The following is an 18,116-nucleotide window of genomic DNA, read 5'->3' as shown; positions in this document are numbered from 1 at the left end:
TGTTAATATCAGCTCTTTGCTTTTATGCAGATGATGTTATACTTCTAAATAAATCCACTACAAGTCTGCAAGATTCTCTGACTAAATTGAATAACTGTTGTAATAGATATGGTATGAAGGTCAGCAATAAAAAGACAAAGACAATGAAAATAGGCAGAATCATTGAAAATGTCAACTGTGTTGTGAATGGAGAACCAGTGGAACAAGTGAAACATTTCGGCTACTTAGGCACGATTTTTACTGAAGATGGTAAATTAAATATAGAAATAGACAACAGAATCAGTAAAGCTGGTATGGTAGGAAGTTAATTGAATAAATTCATATGGAATATGTCGGAATATGAGAGAAATTAGCCGGAACACTAAATTAGCTGTATACAAGACAGTGTTCAAACTAGTTTTAACTTATGGATCTAAGAGCTGGGTTAGAAGTAAAACACTCGACCAAAGTCTAGAGACCGCAGATATGAGAATCCTGAGAAAGATTATAGGCGTGAACAGATTGCATCAATGGCAATATCATATTAAAAACATGGGTGAAGAAAGATTAGCAAAACAAGTGTTCTCTGCCAGGTTGGCACGAGACCAAGATATAGGTGGATTGATATGGTACAAAGTTCCTTAGATGATAGAAATATAAGATCTGATAATGTTGGAGTCTTTTTAAGTAACACACTGATTTGGAGGAAAATTGTAGATAGGAAGTTAGTAATGATGTAATTTTTTTTCATGTAGTACTGTCATATCCTGTACACCCCCTTGAGAGTACATGGCAGGAATTTGATGATGATGATGATGATGATTCTACCTTGAGTTGTTCTTGAAATATATGCCTGTATGTGATCTAATATAGTTGATTTGCACCTACAAATCAGTTTATTAACTATATATAATTTTTTTTACAAACTAAAAGTATAAAATTTAATTTTTTGTGATGGTATTTTTTTAATAACAGCTATCCACAACAGATCAGAATGTTTCAACATAGGTCTCATTGTTATGTTCCTGCTGCTGTAGCTGCACTTTTGAAGCATGAACCTTCATTGTTATCAGCTGCTGTTCAAGCTTTCTATATGAGGGATCCCATTGACATGAAAGTAAATGTTTATAAACTTCTAACTAAACTTCTTTCAATTTTTAAATATTTAGATATTAAGACCTGTATTTCCAAAACAGTATATATTGTCAATAATTTATCTTTCAATTATTAATCTTTGTAATGCCAGTTATAAAGCTAGATAGCTTATAATGATTAAGCAATTGACTAGTGCAGGATTATTGACAAAGAACATTAGAATTTGTCATGGGTGACTTCACACCATATTTATTGTGCCGCTGAGACAAAGTTTGAGAACCACTGTCAGATTTGCTATATTTGTATAACTTCAGCTTATTCAACGTTGAATAGGGGTAGACCCCTCCACTTTTGCAATCTGATTTGTTCCTGGGAAACTGTCAACCATCAAAAATCAAACACTAATTTTTCCTAACTCCCAGTTTCTTGAATGGGAGTTACTTCCTGGAAATACAGTTTGAACTCTAAAATATAATATAAACCTTATTTTATATTCTTTAAGATAATGTTTATCATAGAATGAGACAACGAAATGTAGATTAAGTTACACCAATTTCATTCAGGATTTCTGTAGTCTAAAAATTTCATGCTTCTCTTGTAATGTTATTGCTTTCCACTTTAACTACATACTAAATTGACAATAAATGAAGAGCAAGGCAAATTACACTAGTTCCCTTTAACGCCGTAGGATTCCTTTTCTGTATATGAAGTTATCCAGGCAGAAAGGGTGTTTTTTTTTTTTTTTTTTAAATGTAAATATGTATGCATTATTTTATGACATAAAACTCTGTCACTGGATAAAAATAAACCATGTGATTTAGTTATTGGAAATCATTCATTACTAATTAAAATGTTTTAATCCCAGTTGTGCTTTTTGATCTCAGTCAACCTTTTACCTCAAGTTCCAATTCAGCAACTTGAGGTAAAAGGATATTACATCCATTGATAGTTTGCTTTTGTGGTCTTGCATTTCATAAAGTAATAATAGAAAATTATTACCGATTGTAAAAGTGGGAGATCTACTGTACCAGAAAAAATAAATACACTAATGGTTTAACACATGTGAGCCCCTTCCCCCCCCCCCCCCCCCCACACACACACAGAGCTTATAATCCATCTATCTATTCACTGGACATCAGCTGATGCTGTATGGTCACTCAGAATCTCCATGACATGCCACACCAGTCCTCACCATGTTGGACGGTCCTGTTGTATGCTTTTCTGGAGGCTTCAACTCTCTGAAGATCAGTCACTCCAGACACACCATCCATCTTTCTCATTGACAGTCTACCTCTTTCTCTTTTTCCAGGAATATAATATCCTTTAAGGAGCCTTAAAGTTCTACTGATCCTTTTTAGTACCCATTAATTTCTCTGCCTTTAATGTATGATATCCTCAACAGCCTTCTGTGATACCACATCTAAAAAGCATCTATCCTTTTCCAGTCAGACTGCTTTAGGTTCCAAGTCTCACATCCATAAATTGCTGTTGGAAATCCTTTCAGATTTTAGACAAGTCTCTGGCCATTCCTGATCTTCTTCTGACATCTTTTGAACAGGAATTCTTCACATTAATAATGGATCCCAGGTACTTGAACTTGCTGACTTCCTCAATTCTTTCTCCGATAAGGTACAGTTGTTTCTCAGGAGCTTCCATGTGTATTTCATTTGAGAACTATAATCTTTGTCTTGCTGAGATTGAGCTGAAGTCCTCTGCTCTTACTTTGTCAAGAATCAGTCCTAGTTCTTCTTTGTCAATGCAGAGGAGTACTGTATCATCAGCATACCTCATATTACAGATTGATTTACCACCTATCCTAATTCCTGTGTTGAGTGCTACATGCAAGATGTCCTCAGCATAAATACTAAACAAGTGAAGAGAAAGTAGACATCCTTGCCTAACTCCCTTTCCAACCTGAAGCCAATCAGTTAATCCAACACCCATTCTTACCATGGCTTCTTGCTCCCTGTACAAGTTAGCTATCGGCCTGAAAGTGTATTGAGGAAAACCCATTCTTTTCATTACTTCCCACAGTTTCACCTGCTGAACACAGTCAAAATCTTTAGAGTAGTCTATGAAACACAATACCATAGCGAGTCTAAATTCTTTATACTTTCTTTGTGATCTGTGTAAAGCAAAGGATCTGATCTCTGATACCCTTACATTTCTTAAAACCTGCTTGTTCCTGGCATCCCTGTCTCAACTTTCGCCTCAATCCTATTTAGAATGATCTTTAATAAAATCTTGCTTGCATGAGATATTAAACTAATAGTTCTATAGTTTTTGCAATCCTTCATATCTCCCTTCTTATGTAGTGGTATGAAAACCAACTTCGTACAGACTCTGGGCCATGATCCTTCCTCCCATATCCTTGTAATCTATCTATGAAACACTTATCCCTCCATACCCTATAGCCTTAACTTTGCTGCGATTCCATCTGCACCTGAGGCTGCTATTAAGCTGTTTACCCACACTAAATATGACTCTGTAACGGATGTTACAGAGTCATATTTAGATTTAGCTGGACATCTATAGACATCATGGCTGGTAGTGGGGGGGGGGGGGGGGGACTAGGAGGTTCCAAATCAATTTTTCCTCGTAAGGGAGCTGCTCCAAATTTTCTTTATCTGTTGTACAGTTCCTCACAGTATTATTTCCATCTGTTTTTGATTTCCAGTTCTTATGTTAGTATTGCTCCTTTCCTGTCTTTGATGACATTCAATTCAGGCTTAAGCTTGTGTGTTAACATGTTCCCTGCCAACTACGAGTACACTCGTAGTTCATATATGAGCTTCACAAGCCAACTACGAATATACTCGTATGTCAATTTACCGACCTCCTATGCCAAACACGAGTTAACCCTTAGTATAATTCTCTTAATTTTTTTTTTTTACATTCCTTATTATAAGCTGTTATTATTCCTTATTATAAGACAAGCATCTCTGATGTGCATACTTGTCCTGGAGCAGACTGTGGTACAGACCATCAGCTAGTAAGTGCCAAAGTAAGACCAAAACTCTGATACCTTCCAAGTCAGGCACATCCCACCAGATTGGATGTTAGAGTAATTCCTAATGGATTCACAGAAGACACATCAACTTGGTTGGATGATATTTTGGAGACCAATGAGGAGAACTTACCAGAAATACTTGGGGAAGGAGTCAAGGTAATAATACAGGATACAGTGAAGAAGTATCTTGACCCAATAAGAAGACCCATGGATATTGGATTCAACATGGGTACTAATCAAAAGAAGGCAGTTTGAAAAACAAAGAGATACCAGGACTGAAGAATACAAGAGATTACATAGAGAAGTCAGAAGAGCCATCAAGCAGGAACAAAAAGGAAAAGTTCTATACTAATAAATGTAAAGAGATAGAGTTCCAGGTGAGGAGGCAAAATTATGAAAGGATGTTTTATTTAAGTTTGTGACTTTACAACTTCGCTGCCAAGCTCCTCAGGCATAGTTTGTTCCCGCATGCCAAGCGCATTCACGTCTTCAAGGTCACTGTGACTAATCTCGTAGCCCAGCTTATCAGATAGAATTTTGTTTCATAGGCCAACTACGAGTAATCTCGTATCACTTCAACCTATATATATTAAATGCGCTGACGATGGTGTTTATTGCGTCTAGTCTAGTTTTAGTTTCTGTCTCTAAGAACCTTTAATTTTGCCATGACCAGTAAAAGTAAACTTACTGATATAAAAGTAGAAGCTTATGCTAATATGAGCAATGATGAATTTCATGAAATATTTGGTTCCGATTCCAAAGATGATCCTACAGATGACTCTAGCGGTGACTTAGATGATGAAGGAACTTTTGAAGATGAAGTTAGCATCCAGCCAAATACATCAACATCTACTTATTGGGAAAATTCAGAATGAGAACCCCCACAATTTTACTTTGTTGAAACTGCAGGTTTTAAAATTGACACTAGAAATTTCAGTATCAAAAGGTTTGTTGCACTTTTCTTTTTGAAGATTTTCTCACAATTTTAGTAGAACAAACCAATTTGTATGCTTTATAAAATATTGAGCAAAGCTGAGTGCAGATCAAAAAAAGTCAAACAATTTCAAACTGGAAAGCAACAGACATACCTGAAATGAAATTATTTCTTGGACTTTTACTTCATATGGGTCCTTGTAATTTACCGTCTATTGAGCATTATTGGAGTACAAATCAACTTTACAATTTGCCATTTTGGCTATCTAAAATGAGCCAAAATTGATTTCAAATTTTATTGCGTCATTTGCATTTCGCAGAAATTCCCAAGCAGCTAATGATAAATTGCACAAATTAAGACCAGTTCTAGATCATTTTAATAGTGTAATGCGAAATAGCTACACAGCAGACAGAAACTTATGTATTGATGAGTCAATGGTGTTGTGGCACGGTAGACTGGCATTTCAGCAATACATAAAAAAAAACCCATAAATATGGCATGAAATTTTATGAATTATGCGAATCGAATGGATTGGTGATAAATATAAAAATTTATACAGGAAAATCTGAATCCTCTTTAGCGAAAATGAGTCACACGTATGATATTGTATTCCACTTGATGGAAGAATATTTAGACATGGGTTATGTATTGCATATGGACAGTTTTTATAATTCTGTAGCTCTGGAATCGCTTACTGACAGAAAAATGTACATGTGGAACGTTGAGAAATAATAGGAAAAACAATCCACCAGATGTTATTCAGAAGAAACTAAAGAAAGGGGAATTTGTCTGCAAAGAAGAGGTCTTGTTGTAGTCAGCAAATGGAAGGATAAGAGGGAAGTTCTTTCCATTTCAAATATGCAGAAATTTGAAATGGTTGAAGTGCAAAATTGGAATGGTAAATTTCAATTAAAACCAAATAACGTTAGGGATTATAATTTGGGTATGTCAGGCACCGATCTTTCTGATCAAATGCTTTCTTACTATTCCACCTTACGAAAGACAATTAGATGGCAAAAGAAATTGGCAATGTGCATTTTTGAGGTATACATTCAAAATGCACATAAATTTTATTACATGATTACTGGAAATGCAATGACTGCATTAAAATTTAGAGATCAATTTCTCTCAGTTTCTGTTGGAATGCATGAGCTTACAGTATCAGAGAATATCAGGAGGAATCGTGATTTTCATTATTTGGAAATTTTTACCACCAGCAGAAAAAATAATCGCTCGACAAAGCCATGCCGTGTGTGTACATGAAACAAACAACAACATGAAACACGTTATTATTGTCATGTTAGCCAGGAAAAACTACATTGTGCATGGAAAATTGTTTTAAAATGTACCATTCTTAATTTGAAAAATTGTTTTTTTATTTTATTGATTGGTTTTTATTTTTATTGATTTTATTAGTTTTAAATTGATTTACAAATTTACGTATTTTATACGGATTAACTCGCGCTTGCCGTTGGATGTTGTAATCGACATACAAGTATCTTCATAGTTGGCTTCTGAGGCACATATATAATATACTATATTTTAGTTGAAATTATTTCCCTTCTACCAAGCCCCAGACGTGCCCTCCTCTTTATTCAGAATCCAAGGGTCCAAATTAAGGTAATTGTACTAAGGATTAACTCGTGTTTGGCATAGAGGTCGGTAAATTGACATATGAGTATACTCGTAGTTGGCTTGTGAAGCTCATATACGAACTACAAGTATACTCGTGGTTGGCAGTGAACGTGTTAAAACACAAGCTTAAGCCTAAATTGAATGTCAGGAATGGAGCAATACTAACATAAGAACTGGAAATCAAAAACAGATGGAAATAATGCTGTGAGGAGCTGTACAACAGATAAAGAAAATTTGCAGCAGCTCCCTTACGAGGAACCTCCAAGTCCTCCCCCCCCCCCCCCCCACCAGCCATGATGTCTATAGACGTCCAGCTAAATCTAAATATGACTCTCCGTAACATCCATAACAGAGTCATATTTAGATTTAGGTGGACATCTATAGACATCATGGCTGGTTGGGTTGGGGGGGGGATATCTATAGACATTGGCTGGGTGGGGATGGGGGGAGGACTAGAAGGTTCCAAATCAAATTTTCCTCGTAACGGAGCTGCTCCAAATTTTCTTTATCTGTTGTACAGTTCCTCACAGTATTATTTCCATCTGTGTTTGATTTCCAGTTTGTATGTTAGTATTGCTCCATTCCTGTCTTCGATGACATTCAATTTAGGCTTAAACTTGTGCTTTAACACGTTTGCTGCCAACTACGCGTATACTCGTATGTCGATTTACTGACCTCTTATGCCAAACACGAGTTAACCCTTAGTATAATTACCTTAATTTGGACCCTTGGATTCTGAATAAAGTGGAGAGCACGTCTGGGGGGGGGGCTTGGTAGAAGGGAAATAATTTCAAATAAAATATAGTATATTATATATGTGCCTCAGAAGCCAACTACGAATATACTTGTATGTCGATTTCCAACATCCTATGCCAAGTGCGAGTTAATCCATAGTATAACACGTAATTTGTAAATCAATAAAAATAAAAACCAATCAATAAAATAAACAAACAATTTATTCAAATTAAGAATGGTGGATTTTCCTGGCAAACAGGACATAATAATAACATGTTTTGCATCGTTTGTTTCATGTACACACATGGCATGGCTTTGTCGGGCGATTCTTTTTTCTGTTGGTGGTAAAATTTCCAAATAATGAAAATTATGATTCCTCCTTATATTCTCTTGCTGTAAGCTCATGCATTCCAACAAAAACTGAGATAAATTTATGCGCATTTTGAATGTATACCTCAAAAATGCATATTGCCAATTTCTTTGGCCATCTAATTGTCTTTCGTAAGATGGAATAGTAAGAAAGCATTTGATCAGAAAGATCAGTGCCTGACATACCCAAATTATAATCCCTAACTTCATGCACTTCCCTCTTATCCTTCCATTTGCTGACTACAACGGGATCTCTTCTTTTCCAGACAAATTCCCCTTCCTTTAGTTTCTTCTGAATAACATCTGGTGGATTGTTTTTCCTATTATTTCTCAGCGTTCCACACATGTGTGTTTTTCTGCCTGTAAGCGATTCTGTCAGAGCTACAGAATTATAAAAATTGTCCATATGCAATAACATCACCCCTGTCTAAATATTCTTCCATCAAGTGGAATACAATATCATATACGTGACCCATTTTCGCTAAAGAGGATTCAGATTTTCCTGTATAAATTTTTATTTTTATCACCAATCCATTCGATTCGCATACTTCATAGAATTTCACACCATATTTATGTTTTTTGTTTTTTATGTATTGCTGAAACGCCAGTCTACTGTGCCACAACACCATTGACTCATCAATACACAATAAATACTGGTGTGTAGCTATTTCGCATTACATTATTAAAAATCTAGGACTGATCTTAATTTGTGCAGTTTATCATTAACTGCTTGGGAATTATCTTCTAAATGCAAATGACGCAATAAAATTCGAAATCGATTTTGGCTCATTTTAGAGTGCCAAAATGGCAAATTGTAAAGTTGATTTGTACTCCAATAATGCTCAATAGATGGTAAATTACAAGGACCCATATGAAGTAAAAGATATAGAAATATGAAATTATTTCTATACCAAGAATTAATTTCATTTAAGGTATGTCTATTGCTTTCCAGTTTGAAATTCTTTGACTTTTTTTAATCTGTGCTCGGCTTTGCTCAATATTTTGTAAAGCGTATAAATTGGTTTGTTCTACTAAAATTGTGAGAAAATCTTCAGATAAGAAAAGTTCAACTAACCTTTTGATACTGAAATTTCCAGTGTCAATTTTAAAACCTGCAGTTTCAACAAAGTAAAATTGTGGGGGCTCTTGTTCTGAATTTTCCCAATAAATAGATGTTGATGTATTTGACTGGATGCTAACTTCATCTTCAAAAGTTTCTTCATCATCTAAGTCACCGCTAGAGTCATCTGTAGGATCATGTTTGGAATCGGAACCAAATATTTCATGAAATTCATCATTGCTCATATTAGCATAAGCTTCTACTTCTATATCAGTAAGTTTTCTTTTACTGGCCATGGCGAAATTGAAGGTTCTTAGAGACAAGAAACTAAAACTAGACTAGACGCAATAGACACCATTGTCAGCGCATGTAATATATAGGTTGAAGTGATACGAGATTACTCATAGTTGGCCTATGAAACAAAATTCTGTTTGATGAGCCGGCTACGAGATTAGTCGTAGTGACCTTGAAGACGCGAAAGCACTTGGCGTGCGGGAACAAACTATGCCTGAGGAGCGTGGCAGCGAACGTGTAAAGTCACAAATTTAAATAAAACATCCTTTCATAATTATGCCTCCTCATCTGGAACTCTATCTCTTTACATTTATTAGTATAGAACTTTTCCTTGTCCTGCTTGATTGCTCTTCTGACTTCTCTATGTAATCTCTTATATCCTTCAGGCCCTGTGTCACTTTGTTTTTCAAACTGCCTTCTTTTGATTAGTTCCCATGTTGAATCTGATATCCATGGGTCTCTTGGTCTTCTTATTGGGTCGAGATACTTCTTCGCTGTATCCTGAATTATTACCTTGACTCCTTCCCAAAGTATTTCTGCTAAGTTCTCTTCATTGGTCTCCAAAATATCATCCAACCGAGTTGATGTGTCTTCTGTGAATCCATTAGGAATTACTCTAATATCTAGTCTGATGGAATGTACATGACTTGGAAGGTATCAGCATTTTGGTCTTACTTTGGCACTTACTTGCTGATGGTATGTACCACGGTCTGCTCCAGGAGAAGTATGCACATCAGAGATGCTTGTCTTATAATAAGGAATAATAACAGCTTATAATAAGGAATGTAAAAAAAAAAAAAAAAAAAAAAAAAACATTTTAACGAAACATAAAGCCACATGAATAAATTCATTCCAAGTGATTTGTGTTACTTTTAAATGTTTCTCCATTTTTTTATGCCCTTTCTCTTCCTCTCTGATACCTTTGTAACAAGCAGTAAAATATCAGAGGCAATAAAAATATAGTCTTTTTCCCACGTGTTTAGCATCTAACATGAAATGTTAAAACTGTCCTGAAACTTGTTTCTCAGAAACAGTTGAATTCAATTTTTAGTAGGCATTTAAATCACATACTTTGCCGAATGTTAGTAAAATTTACCAAAAAAAAATTGAGATATTTAATATTAATAGATGCATTTTATAGATGAAAATGGAAATGAGACACAAACTGCTATATTGTTAATGAATTATTGATTTATATTAATAGATAATGTAATGTTACAGTATTCTTCCAAGGAATTATCTTTTGTGTTAATTTAGAAATGAAGGCATACAAGAATGAATTGATTGCCATTGGGTGTTGCGAGTGCAAGCAGCGTGAATGAATTCAAGAATAAGTATGATAGCTGGTGTGTGTGTGTAGTATGTGGCCTTCCTCAATGAGTATCTCTTAATAATAATATTCAGTGTAGCAGCATATGTTATAAAGTTATGACGAAGATAAGATACCTGATTTTCTTAATTCTAAAAAAAAAAAATGTTTTAACATCTAATATATTTATCCTATTAATCACATTATTATTATTATAATAGACTCCACAGAGTCGTTAGACTCATTATGAGAGACCTATCTTAGCACAAAGTCTATCATACTGCTCCTTAAATCCATTCGTTTTCTACACATTCATCACTCTATCAGGCAATGAACAAACCAATTTCTTTGTCCAACTGTCCTCCATACAAAAAAGCTATTTGTGAAACATCCAAATTATTTCTGTTTGTTTTTTGAACACTGCTCATACATACCACTAGTAAATAAGCATTCCTTAAAAATTTGATATTAAAAAATGATTTTGAAACTTTTTTTTCCACCTCCTTGAGCATCTCTGTTTAACATGTATGTCTGTTCCAGGTTTGTCGTGTGATGAAATACTTTCCTCCCGAAACCAGGGTTATGACTGAGGTATGTATTTTGCATATCATATCTTTCATTTTTTAAATTGATTTAATTTGGAAAAATATAAAAAAGGGGTGCTTAAGGGTCATAGCTGTATAACTGAGAGGTGACCTCCACATACCCTTTAAAGGAATACGGAGAACCGACCAGGGCTTCTGACCTAATGTCCAATCCTCATCTTCTCGTGGTGCACCCTGTTGGGTATCAACCTGGATACTGAACGAACTTTGTTATATTCCCATGCTTTCTCGACTATTTGTCGTAAAGTGAAGATCTGATCCTGACAGCCTCTATTTGGCCTGAATCCAGCTTGTTCTTCACCAAGCTTTTCTTTCACAATTCTTCTCAACTGTTTCTCAAGTATACTTGCATAGATCTTGCCAGGAACACTCAGTAGGGAAATACCTCTGTAATTCTCACATGCAGTTTTATTTCCCTTTTTATATATGGGTACTATGAGAGCTCTACTCCAATCATCGGGAATTCGTCCCTCTGTCCAGGCTTTCTGAACTATGCAGTGCAGCCACTGTAAGACTCTTATACCACCATACTTCAGCATTTCTGGTCGAATATCATCTACTCCTGCTGCCTTTCCACATTTCAAGCCTTTGATGGCTTTTTCTACTTCAAGTATGGATATGTATTCCTGACTGCATGCCTGGTCAGTGTTTTTTATCACTGTGCTATCATCACTGCTTGTTTAATTTAGCAGTTTTTCAAAGTAATTACTACATACTTCAAGGATATCTTTTTCTTCCGTTTTCATGTCACCTTTATCATCTCTAGCACTCTTTCCTCCATTCCTAAGCTTCTTCAACAACTTCCAGAATATTTTGCCACCTTCTTGATATTTATTTTCTATATTCTTGCCAAAGTCCTCCCATGACTTTTGTTTTGCTAGTTTTACACAGTGTTTAGCATTCTTGCATTTGTCTCTGTATTCTCTATGAGCATAAGCTGACTTATTTGACAGGAACTTTTGATATGCTTTCTTCTTTTCCTGCACTGCCTCTTTAACTTCCTGTGTCCACCAGGGAGTTTTGATTTTTTTTCCTTGCAGACAACCTCACCACATGCCTCTCTGGCAGAATCAATCAATGTTTTCTTCAGAGTTTGCCACTGAATCTCCAAGGTTTGATTCCTGTTCTCAACCTCTTTCATTTTTTCTTCAATAATCTTTGTGTATTTTAGTCTACAGTTCACATCTGAGAGCTGCTCAACTTTTATTCGCTTTAAAACTTTCTTACATATCATTCTTTTCAATATGAAATTCAATTTTATCCTGCTCAAGACTAAATAGTGATCACTTCCAATTTCAAATCCTCTGTGCATTCTGGTGTCCTGCACCAGGGAGAAAACATCACTATCAACAATAACATAGTCAATGAGACTTTTCTTATTCCTTGCCTCCTCTCTCCATGTGAATTTGTGCCTTTTTTATGTTGGAATTTAGTGTTAGTAATAACCATTCCATGTCCTGAACAGAAATCCAACAGATATTTGCCGTTATTATTAGCTTTGCTCTTTTCTCCAAATTTTCCCAAAATATTTTTGTATATCTCACAATCATTTCCTACTATGCTATTTAGATCCCCAACAAGGACCAACTTTTCCTTTTTCATTGTGTCAGTTGTTTTTTCTAAAGCATCAAAAAATTCCTTCACTTCTACCTTAGTAGAACCTTCTGTGGGACCATAGGCACAAATAAGTGTCATTGTCCAGTTTCCCATTCTCATATTTTCCCACATTACTCTACTTGAGACTGACTGCCATTCAAGATGATTAGCCTCGTATTTTGTGTTGAATACTATGGCTACTCCTTCTTTTCCTTGATTGCCATTGCCTGAATATAACATTTTGTATTTATTGCTCAGAAAGATCTCACCAGTTTTTGTCTTTTTTGTTTCAATCATCCCTATTATGTCGATCTGGTATTTATCTAATTCCTCAGCTAGCTCCATTTCTTTGCCATTCAATCTTCTTATGTCGATAGTACCAATCTTTATCTTTGGTGATGTTCAGTTGGGGTTTGTTTTCAGATTTGTTCCAGTAGCTGACTTTTCGCTGTTCGCTCTGGTTCTCTGGCGAAAACAACGTCGGCCTTGTTTAACCGGGCGAGTATGCAGCGGGCAACTGTTGTGTCCTCTTTAAAAATTCGGGAGCGGAAGTCCTCCTCTATGTAAGTGTGCCTCTAATTGTGCCTCTATCGCACTCTATCAAAATCGGAGTTAGTTTTTCATTTCTCAAGAACGAACCATAGAGTAGGATAGAAGCACAATTCCTTACATGAAGGAGGACTTCCGCCCCTGAATTTTTAAAGAGGCCACAACAGTTGCCTGCTGCATACAAAACCTTAACAGGAACCAAGGACTAATCTTACCTGTGATCTGGAAGACCCTTATTAGATCTCTCAATTCGCCAGAACTGAATTACAGGTAAGATTAGTCTTACCTGTAATTCAGTTCAGGTAAGACTAAGTACGTTCTATAGTACGTTCAACTATAGTACGTTCCTAAATAAGAACAAGTGAGATCATGCACGCTCTATGCATGTATTTTATGCACTCTGTTCTTTGTTTAATATAATTGGAATCGGTTGATTAAGTTTGTAACAGTTTTTTACTTTTTAGTGCCTTACATCAGTTATGTACCCTGAAGATGCCAACAGCCTTAGTTGGTGAAACTGTTTGGTATAACATAGTTGTTTATTATATGCACTTGATCAATATAATCCCATTAAAAGTCATTCTTCGTATACCTCTATTTGCACCTTGTTAACATTATGGCTTTTCACTGCACCAATGTAATCTTTTATTAATCTTTTCTCTATCTATTTTCTCTACTTTTAGTAGTTTATCTCTACTGCCTTTTGACTCTTTATCCTTTACTACTTTAAGTTCCTATTCTCTCTTAACTTTACCTTTAGTATCTTTCCTATACCGGGAGAACTCTGAAAATTTATTAGATTAATCGACTGCGCCACCAGTCCTCTCTTTGTGGTATAAGACTTGATAATACTTCCAATAGAGTTCACTCTGAAATTATCCTAAAGCCTTTCTTAACGTTAAACAGTCGTGGCTATCATTAAATTCCTTTGCTCACAAGTTCGTGTTTATTTCAAAACAGTGCATTGCGTAAAGATCAGGCGGCACACTTTGTGAACAAAACAAGCATATTTATTTACATTAAACTGTAATTATACAACATCATACAATAGGGAAAGATTCTTTCTTAACTCCACTTTAAGCTTAAAACCTAGAGCATTTTAACCTTCAGAAAATGCACTGAGCCATGCAACATATTATATTTTATCAACATTAAAAAAAAACTATCAGCCCATTACAATTCAAGAAATATCATGCTCTGTTACTTATAACTAGTAATTCTAACTATAACTGTAAACAAACTATTCTCTGACTATTTTTAACAACACTTAAAGAAATTTATCAGCCCTTCTCAGACAGTTTCACACATCATAAGCAAACACAATGAAATTAACTCGCATATCTTCTTTGACTCTAGTATTCACTCGTTCCTAGTTCCTTCCAGGGCTTCTCTTCCATTTCAGGTTTTTACTTTCATGCAGAGATTCCGTTGTCACTGTCGTCTCTCTCGGAATGACTCGCGGGGCCTGGAGCACTTTTTTTCCGATGTCTATGAATCTTCCGAAGGGTGTCCAATGATCGAGTTACTCAGCAGATTGTCCTATTGGGAATACATGGTCCTGCTCCTCTTCTTCATCGGTAGGTTCACGGCTCCATTGGCTGTCCTTCATGACTTCAACCAGACTGACAGACACGGCGAATCGACTCCTTCTAAAGTTCTCTCTTCTCTTCCTCCCTTCCTTCCTGGTGTCGACCTGTTTCTTCATTCTTGATGACTTATACAATTTTCTCGGGTCTCTGGATGAAGGGTCAAGATCCCCGAATATTCCTGCGCAAACTGTCTTGACCTTCACGTTAAAGCTCACTTTTAGTTCTCACCGAATATGCACACTTAATCCTGTTTTCGAAAAGGCGGAACTATTTCAGAAGTATACCACCCATTTACCACTGACCTTGAAGGTGGTAGCAGGCTGACTTTGAGCACATTAAATTTCACTTACACTATATACAAATTCTGACATCAGTACAATGCCGATTTCTAAGGCATTGCCCTTGAACCTTACATTTTAGACTTTTTCTGTTTTGTACAATCTTGCATGTTAATTCCTTGGGGTTAAATACATGGGCTTTTAAGATTATTTACAATGTTATACACAGTTTGTTTAGCGTGTTTATGAGATGCGACCTCTGTAAAAGTCGATGCATGAAAAAGGCATTTTGTCAGCTAGATTGGAGGGGAGGATCTTAAACCGCTTTCAATATGATAAATGAAATCTAATTTGTTAAGTGACCTCGGCGCAATGCCTTAGTTCAAACCTATTTCCGGCAGAGAGAGTTCTCCTTGGTTGAGGTTGTATCTTGATTTGTTGGTAACTTGGCCGTGGTCTGTTGGTGATTGGTTGCTCCCGACTTCGCTTGTGGGTGATTGGTTTCTGCTAGTAATGTTAGTTTGTGATTGGCTGCTCCTTTGGATATGGCGTCCCGATTGTCTGTTGCTTTCTTGGTGTTTTAATGCTTGGAACTTTGCTACTAGTTTTTCTTTGTTTTTAAGTAAAATGTGCTTTGCTGAGTCGTCTGTGATATTGTCTAGAATATCCCAAATATCGGGATTAATGTAGCTAGATGGCGGCTCTAATTTTTGTTGTAACACATTGGCTTGGGTTGTTACTTTCTTAGTATTAAGTAAAGTATTTATTTTAACACGTGTGTTTTGTTTCCCTGAATTCTCAACCATTATGGATCTGGATTAGAAATAAAACACTTGACCAAAGACTAGAGACTGCAGATATGCGAGTCCTAAGAAATATTAGGAACGCGAACAGATGGTATCAATGGCAATATCATATTAAAAAAGGATATTAGGAAAGAACTTGTTAGCATCCAGGAATGTGTTAACAGAGCTAATCTCAGGTGGTATGGTCACTTAAACAGAATGGGAGAGGAAAGATTAGCACAACGTGTTCTCTGCCAGGTTGGCAGGAAAAAAGACCCAGAGGAAGACCAAGATATAGGTGGATTGATACAGTAAAAAGTGCCTTAGAAGACAGCAATATAAGATCTGATAATGTTGGAGTCTTGACAGGTAACAGACTGATTTGGAGGAAAATTGTAGGTAGTAAGTTAGTGGTAATGTAAGTTTTTCATGTAGTGCTATCATATCTTGTACACTCTTAAGAGTACATGTCAGGAATATGATGATGATAATGTATTTTATATTTAAATTTATTTGTATTAAATTTTCAGTAGTTTAATTTTCACATGAGAAATATTTATGACAATTCACCATACAAAAGATAAGAACCATATAGCATATTTATTGACACAAATGTTCCAAGAATTAAATAATTTGTGTATCCTCCATAGACTGAACTTTATGTTTTGAAGTTTTAGAATGTCCAGCTTCTCACTTAAGACTGATGAGATCGAGAATATAGCTTTCATTGTACTTTTTCAACAACTGGCTGTAGATACCTCAAAAGCCCATTAGTTGTTAGTGTTAGTACATTTAGTGCTGCCTGTTCATGTAATTATTCAGTTGTTTCAGCTTGATAATTTGTTAACTTAATGTACTTATTTGGTTCTGAATATGATGCGTGAGTAGGGATGGTAGATGAGGATTCACCATTTTGCTTATTGAAGATCCATTATCTACAATGACCAGAAATATTAAACTTTAAAAAAAAAAAAAAAAAACGTGTGAATGACATAAAAAATAACATTTCAAAACACACATGTTGAAACAGATTTGTTCTCTAATATTTTGTTGCTTATTACATCATCAGGGAGAATATAATAAAGATAACAGCAAACACATGCTGTGTATGTGTCACTTTTTTTTTTTTTTTATACAGATCTTTATTATATTCCTCTGATGACATCCCTGCAACAAGATATGAAACACTGGAGGCATCAAAAGACTAAATATCTAATTTATTGATTTAGATTTAAATACCTTTTACACTGCATATTGCACTTATGAAAGCAATTTTTTTTTTTTTTTTTACCTCCAGTACTGAAATATACTCATAACTACCAGGGTTAGAAAGAAAACTGTGATAAATCTGAAATGTGAAATGGCAGCTGGAGTAGATGATGTTCTGCAAAAAATACTTAAAGGAAGTATGAAATTTTTACAGTAGCTGTGCTGCACAATTCAGAAAGTCCAATTCCAGATAATTGGAACAAAGCTCTATGAGAGTTCTCCAGTTACGTGGTAAAGAGAAATATCCCTGATTTAATTCTTGATAATATTTTTCCTCCTAGATATTTTATATCACAGTTTTGTCACTGCTTCTTGAATAATAATAATAATCATTATTATTTTTTAAAAAAAACAGTTTATATCACTTCCTGTAATGCTGCAAAGTCTGAGATAAATCACTGCTTTGTGTGGGTGTGGTTGGTGATAAGTGTATATTTTACTTTCTTTCTTTGTATAAAATTTTCCTGAATAAAATACTCCCTTCACTCTGAGTGGTTGAACTCCTGAATTTTAAAATAAAAGGAAACACCTGAGACCAAACTACAAATTAATCTTGCACATAGATTCACATCACAGAATCTCACATAAACATCTAATCTTCTAAATGAACAATTAATTCATTAAACCTATTAAGAGAGTGAGTCTTCACACACCTTACCTAAATAAAAATATTTAATTTACAAATCACACAAATATATACAGCATCAAATGTATTTTTTAACTATGCAAGCAACAGTATATTCTTCAAATCACAACCTCTAACATAATTAAACACACTAACTATACAGATTCCCTTCAATTTTCATAAGCTAACAGTTATTCTGTGTAAACAAAACTTTTTTAATTTCAATTTCTTGATTCCTACAGAAATTTGTATTCTTAAATTCACAGGGGAGAAAGATTAACATAAGAATCAATATGACAGCAACATAAGTCAAACTCTTCTTGCATCTGAAATCATGGAATGCTGAAGAAACATATGTTTCATCCACAGATACTTCACTTTCTGCACATACTGGCCACTA

The 18,116-nt window shown here is 35.3% G+C and overlaps 1 protein-coding gene across 3 annotated transcripts in view; it reads left to right on the top strand.

Moving 5' to 3' along the window:
- Nucleotides 1–18,116, top strand: part of ecd (ecdysoneless cell cycle regulator) — a 203,429-nt gene that overhangs the window by 44,574 nt on the left and 140,739 nt on the right. For all 3 annotated transcript variants that reach the window (XM_090398288.1, XM_090398289.1, XM_090398287.1), the window contains exons 5-6: nucleotides 955–1,096; nucleotides 10,961–11,011. In XM_090398288.1, the coding sequence (XP_090254414.1) occupies nucleotides 955–1,096; nucleotides 10,961–11,011 (193 nt within the window). The remainder of the gene's footprint in view (nucleotides 1–954; nucleotides 1,097–10,960; nucleotides 11,012–18,116) is intronic.

The sequence above is a fragment of the Typopeltis vanoorti genome, chromosome 9 (assembly GCF_054136105.1).
Source record: "Typopeltis vanoorti isolate ZY-2024b chromosome 9, IOZ_Tvanoo_1.0, whole genome shotgun sequence".
In the NCBI taxonomy this organism is placed as follows: Eukaryota; Metazoa; Arthropoda; class Arachnida; order Uropygi; family Thelyphonidae; genus Typopeltis; species Typopeltis vanoorti.
The sequence above is the reverse complement of the archived record's forward strand: the minus strand, read 5'-3'. Positions and strand labels throughout refer to the sequence as shown.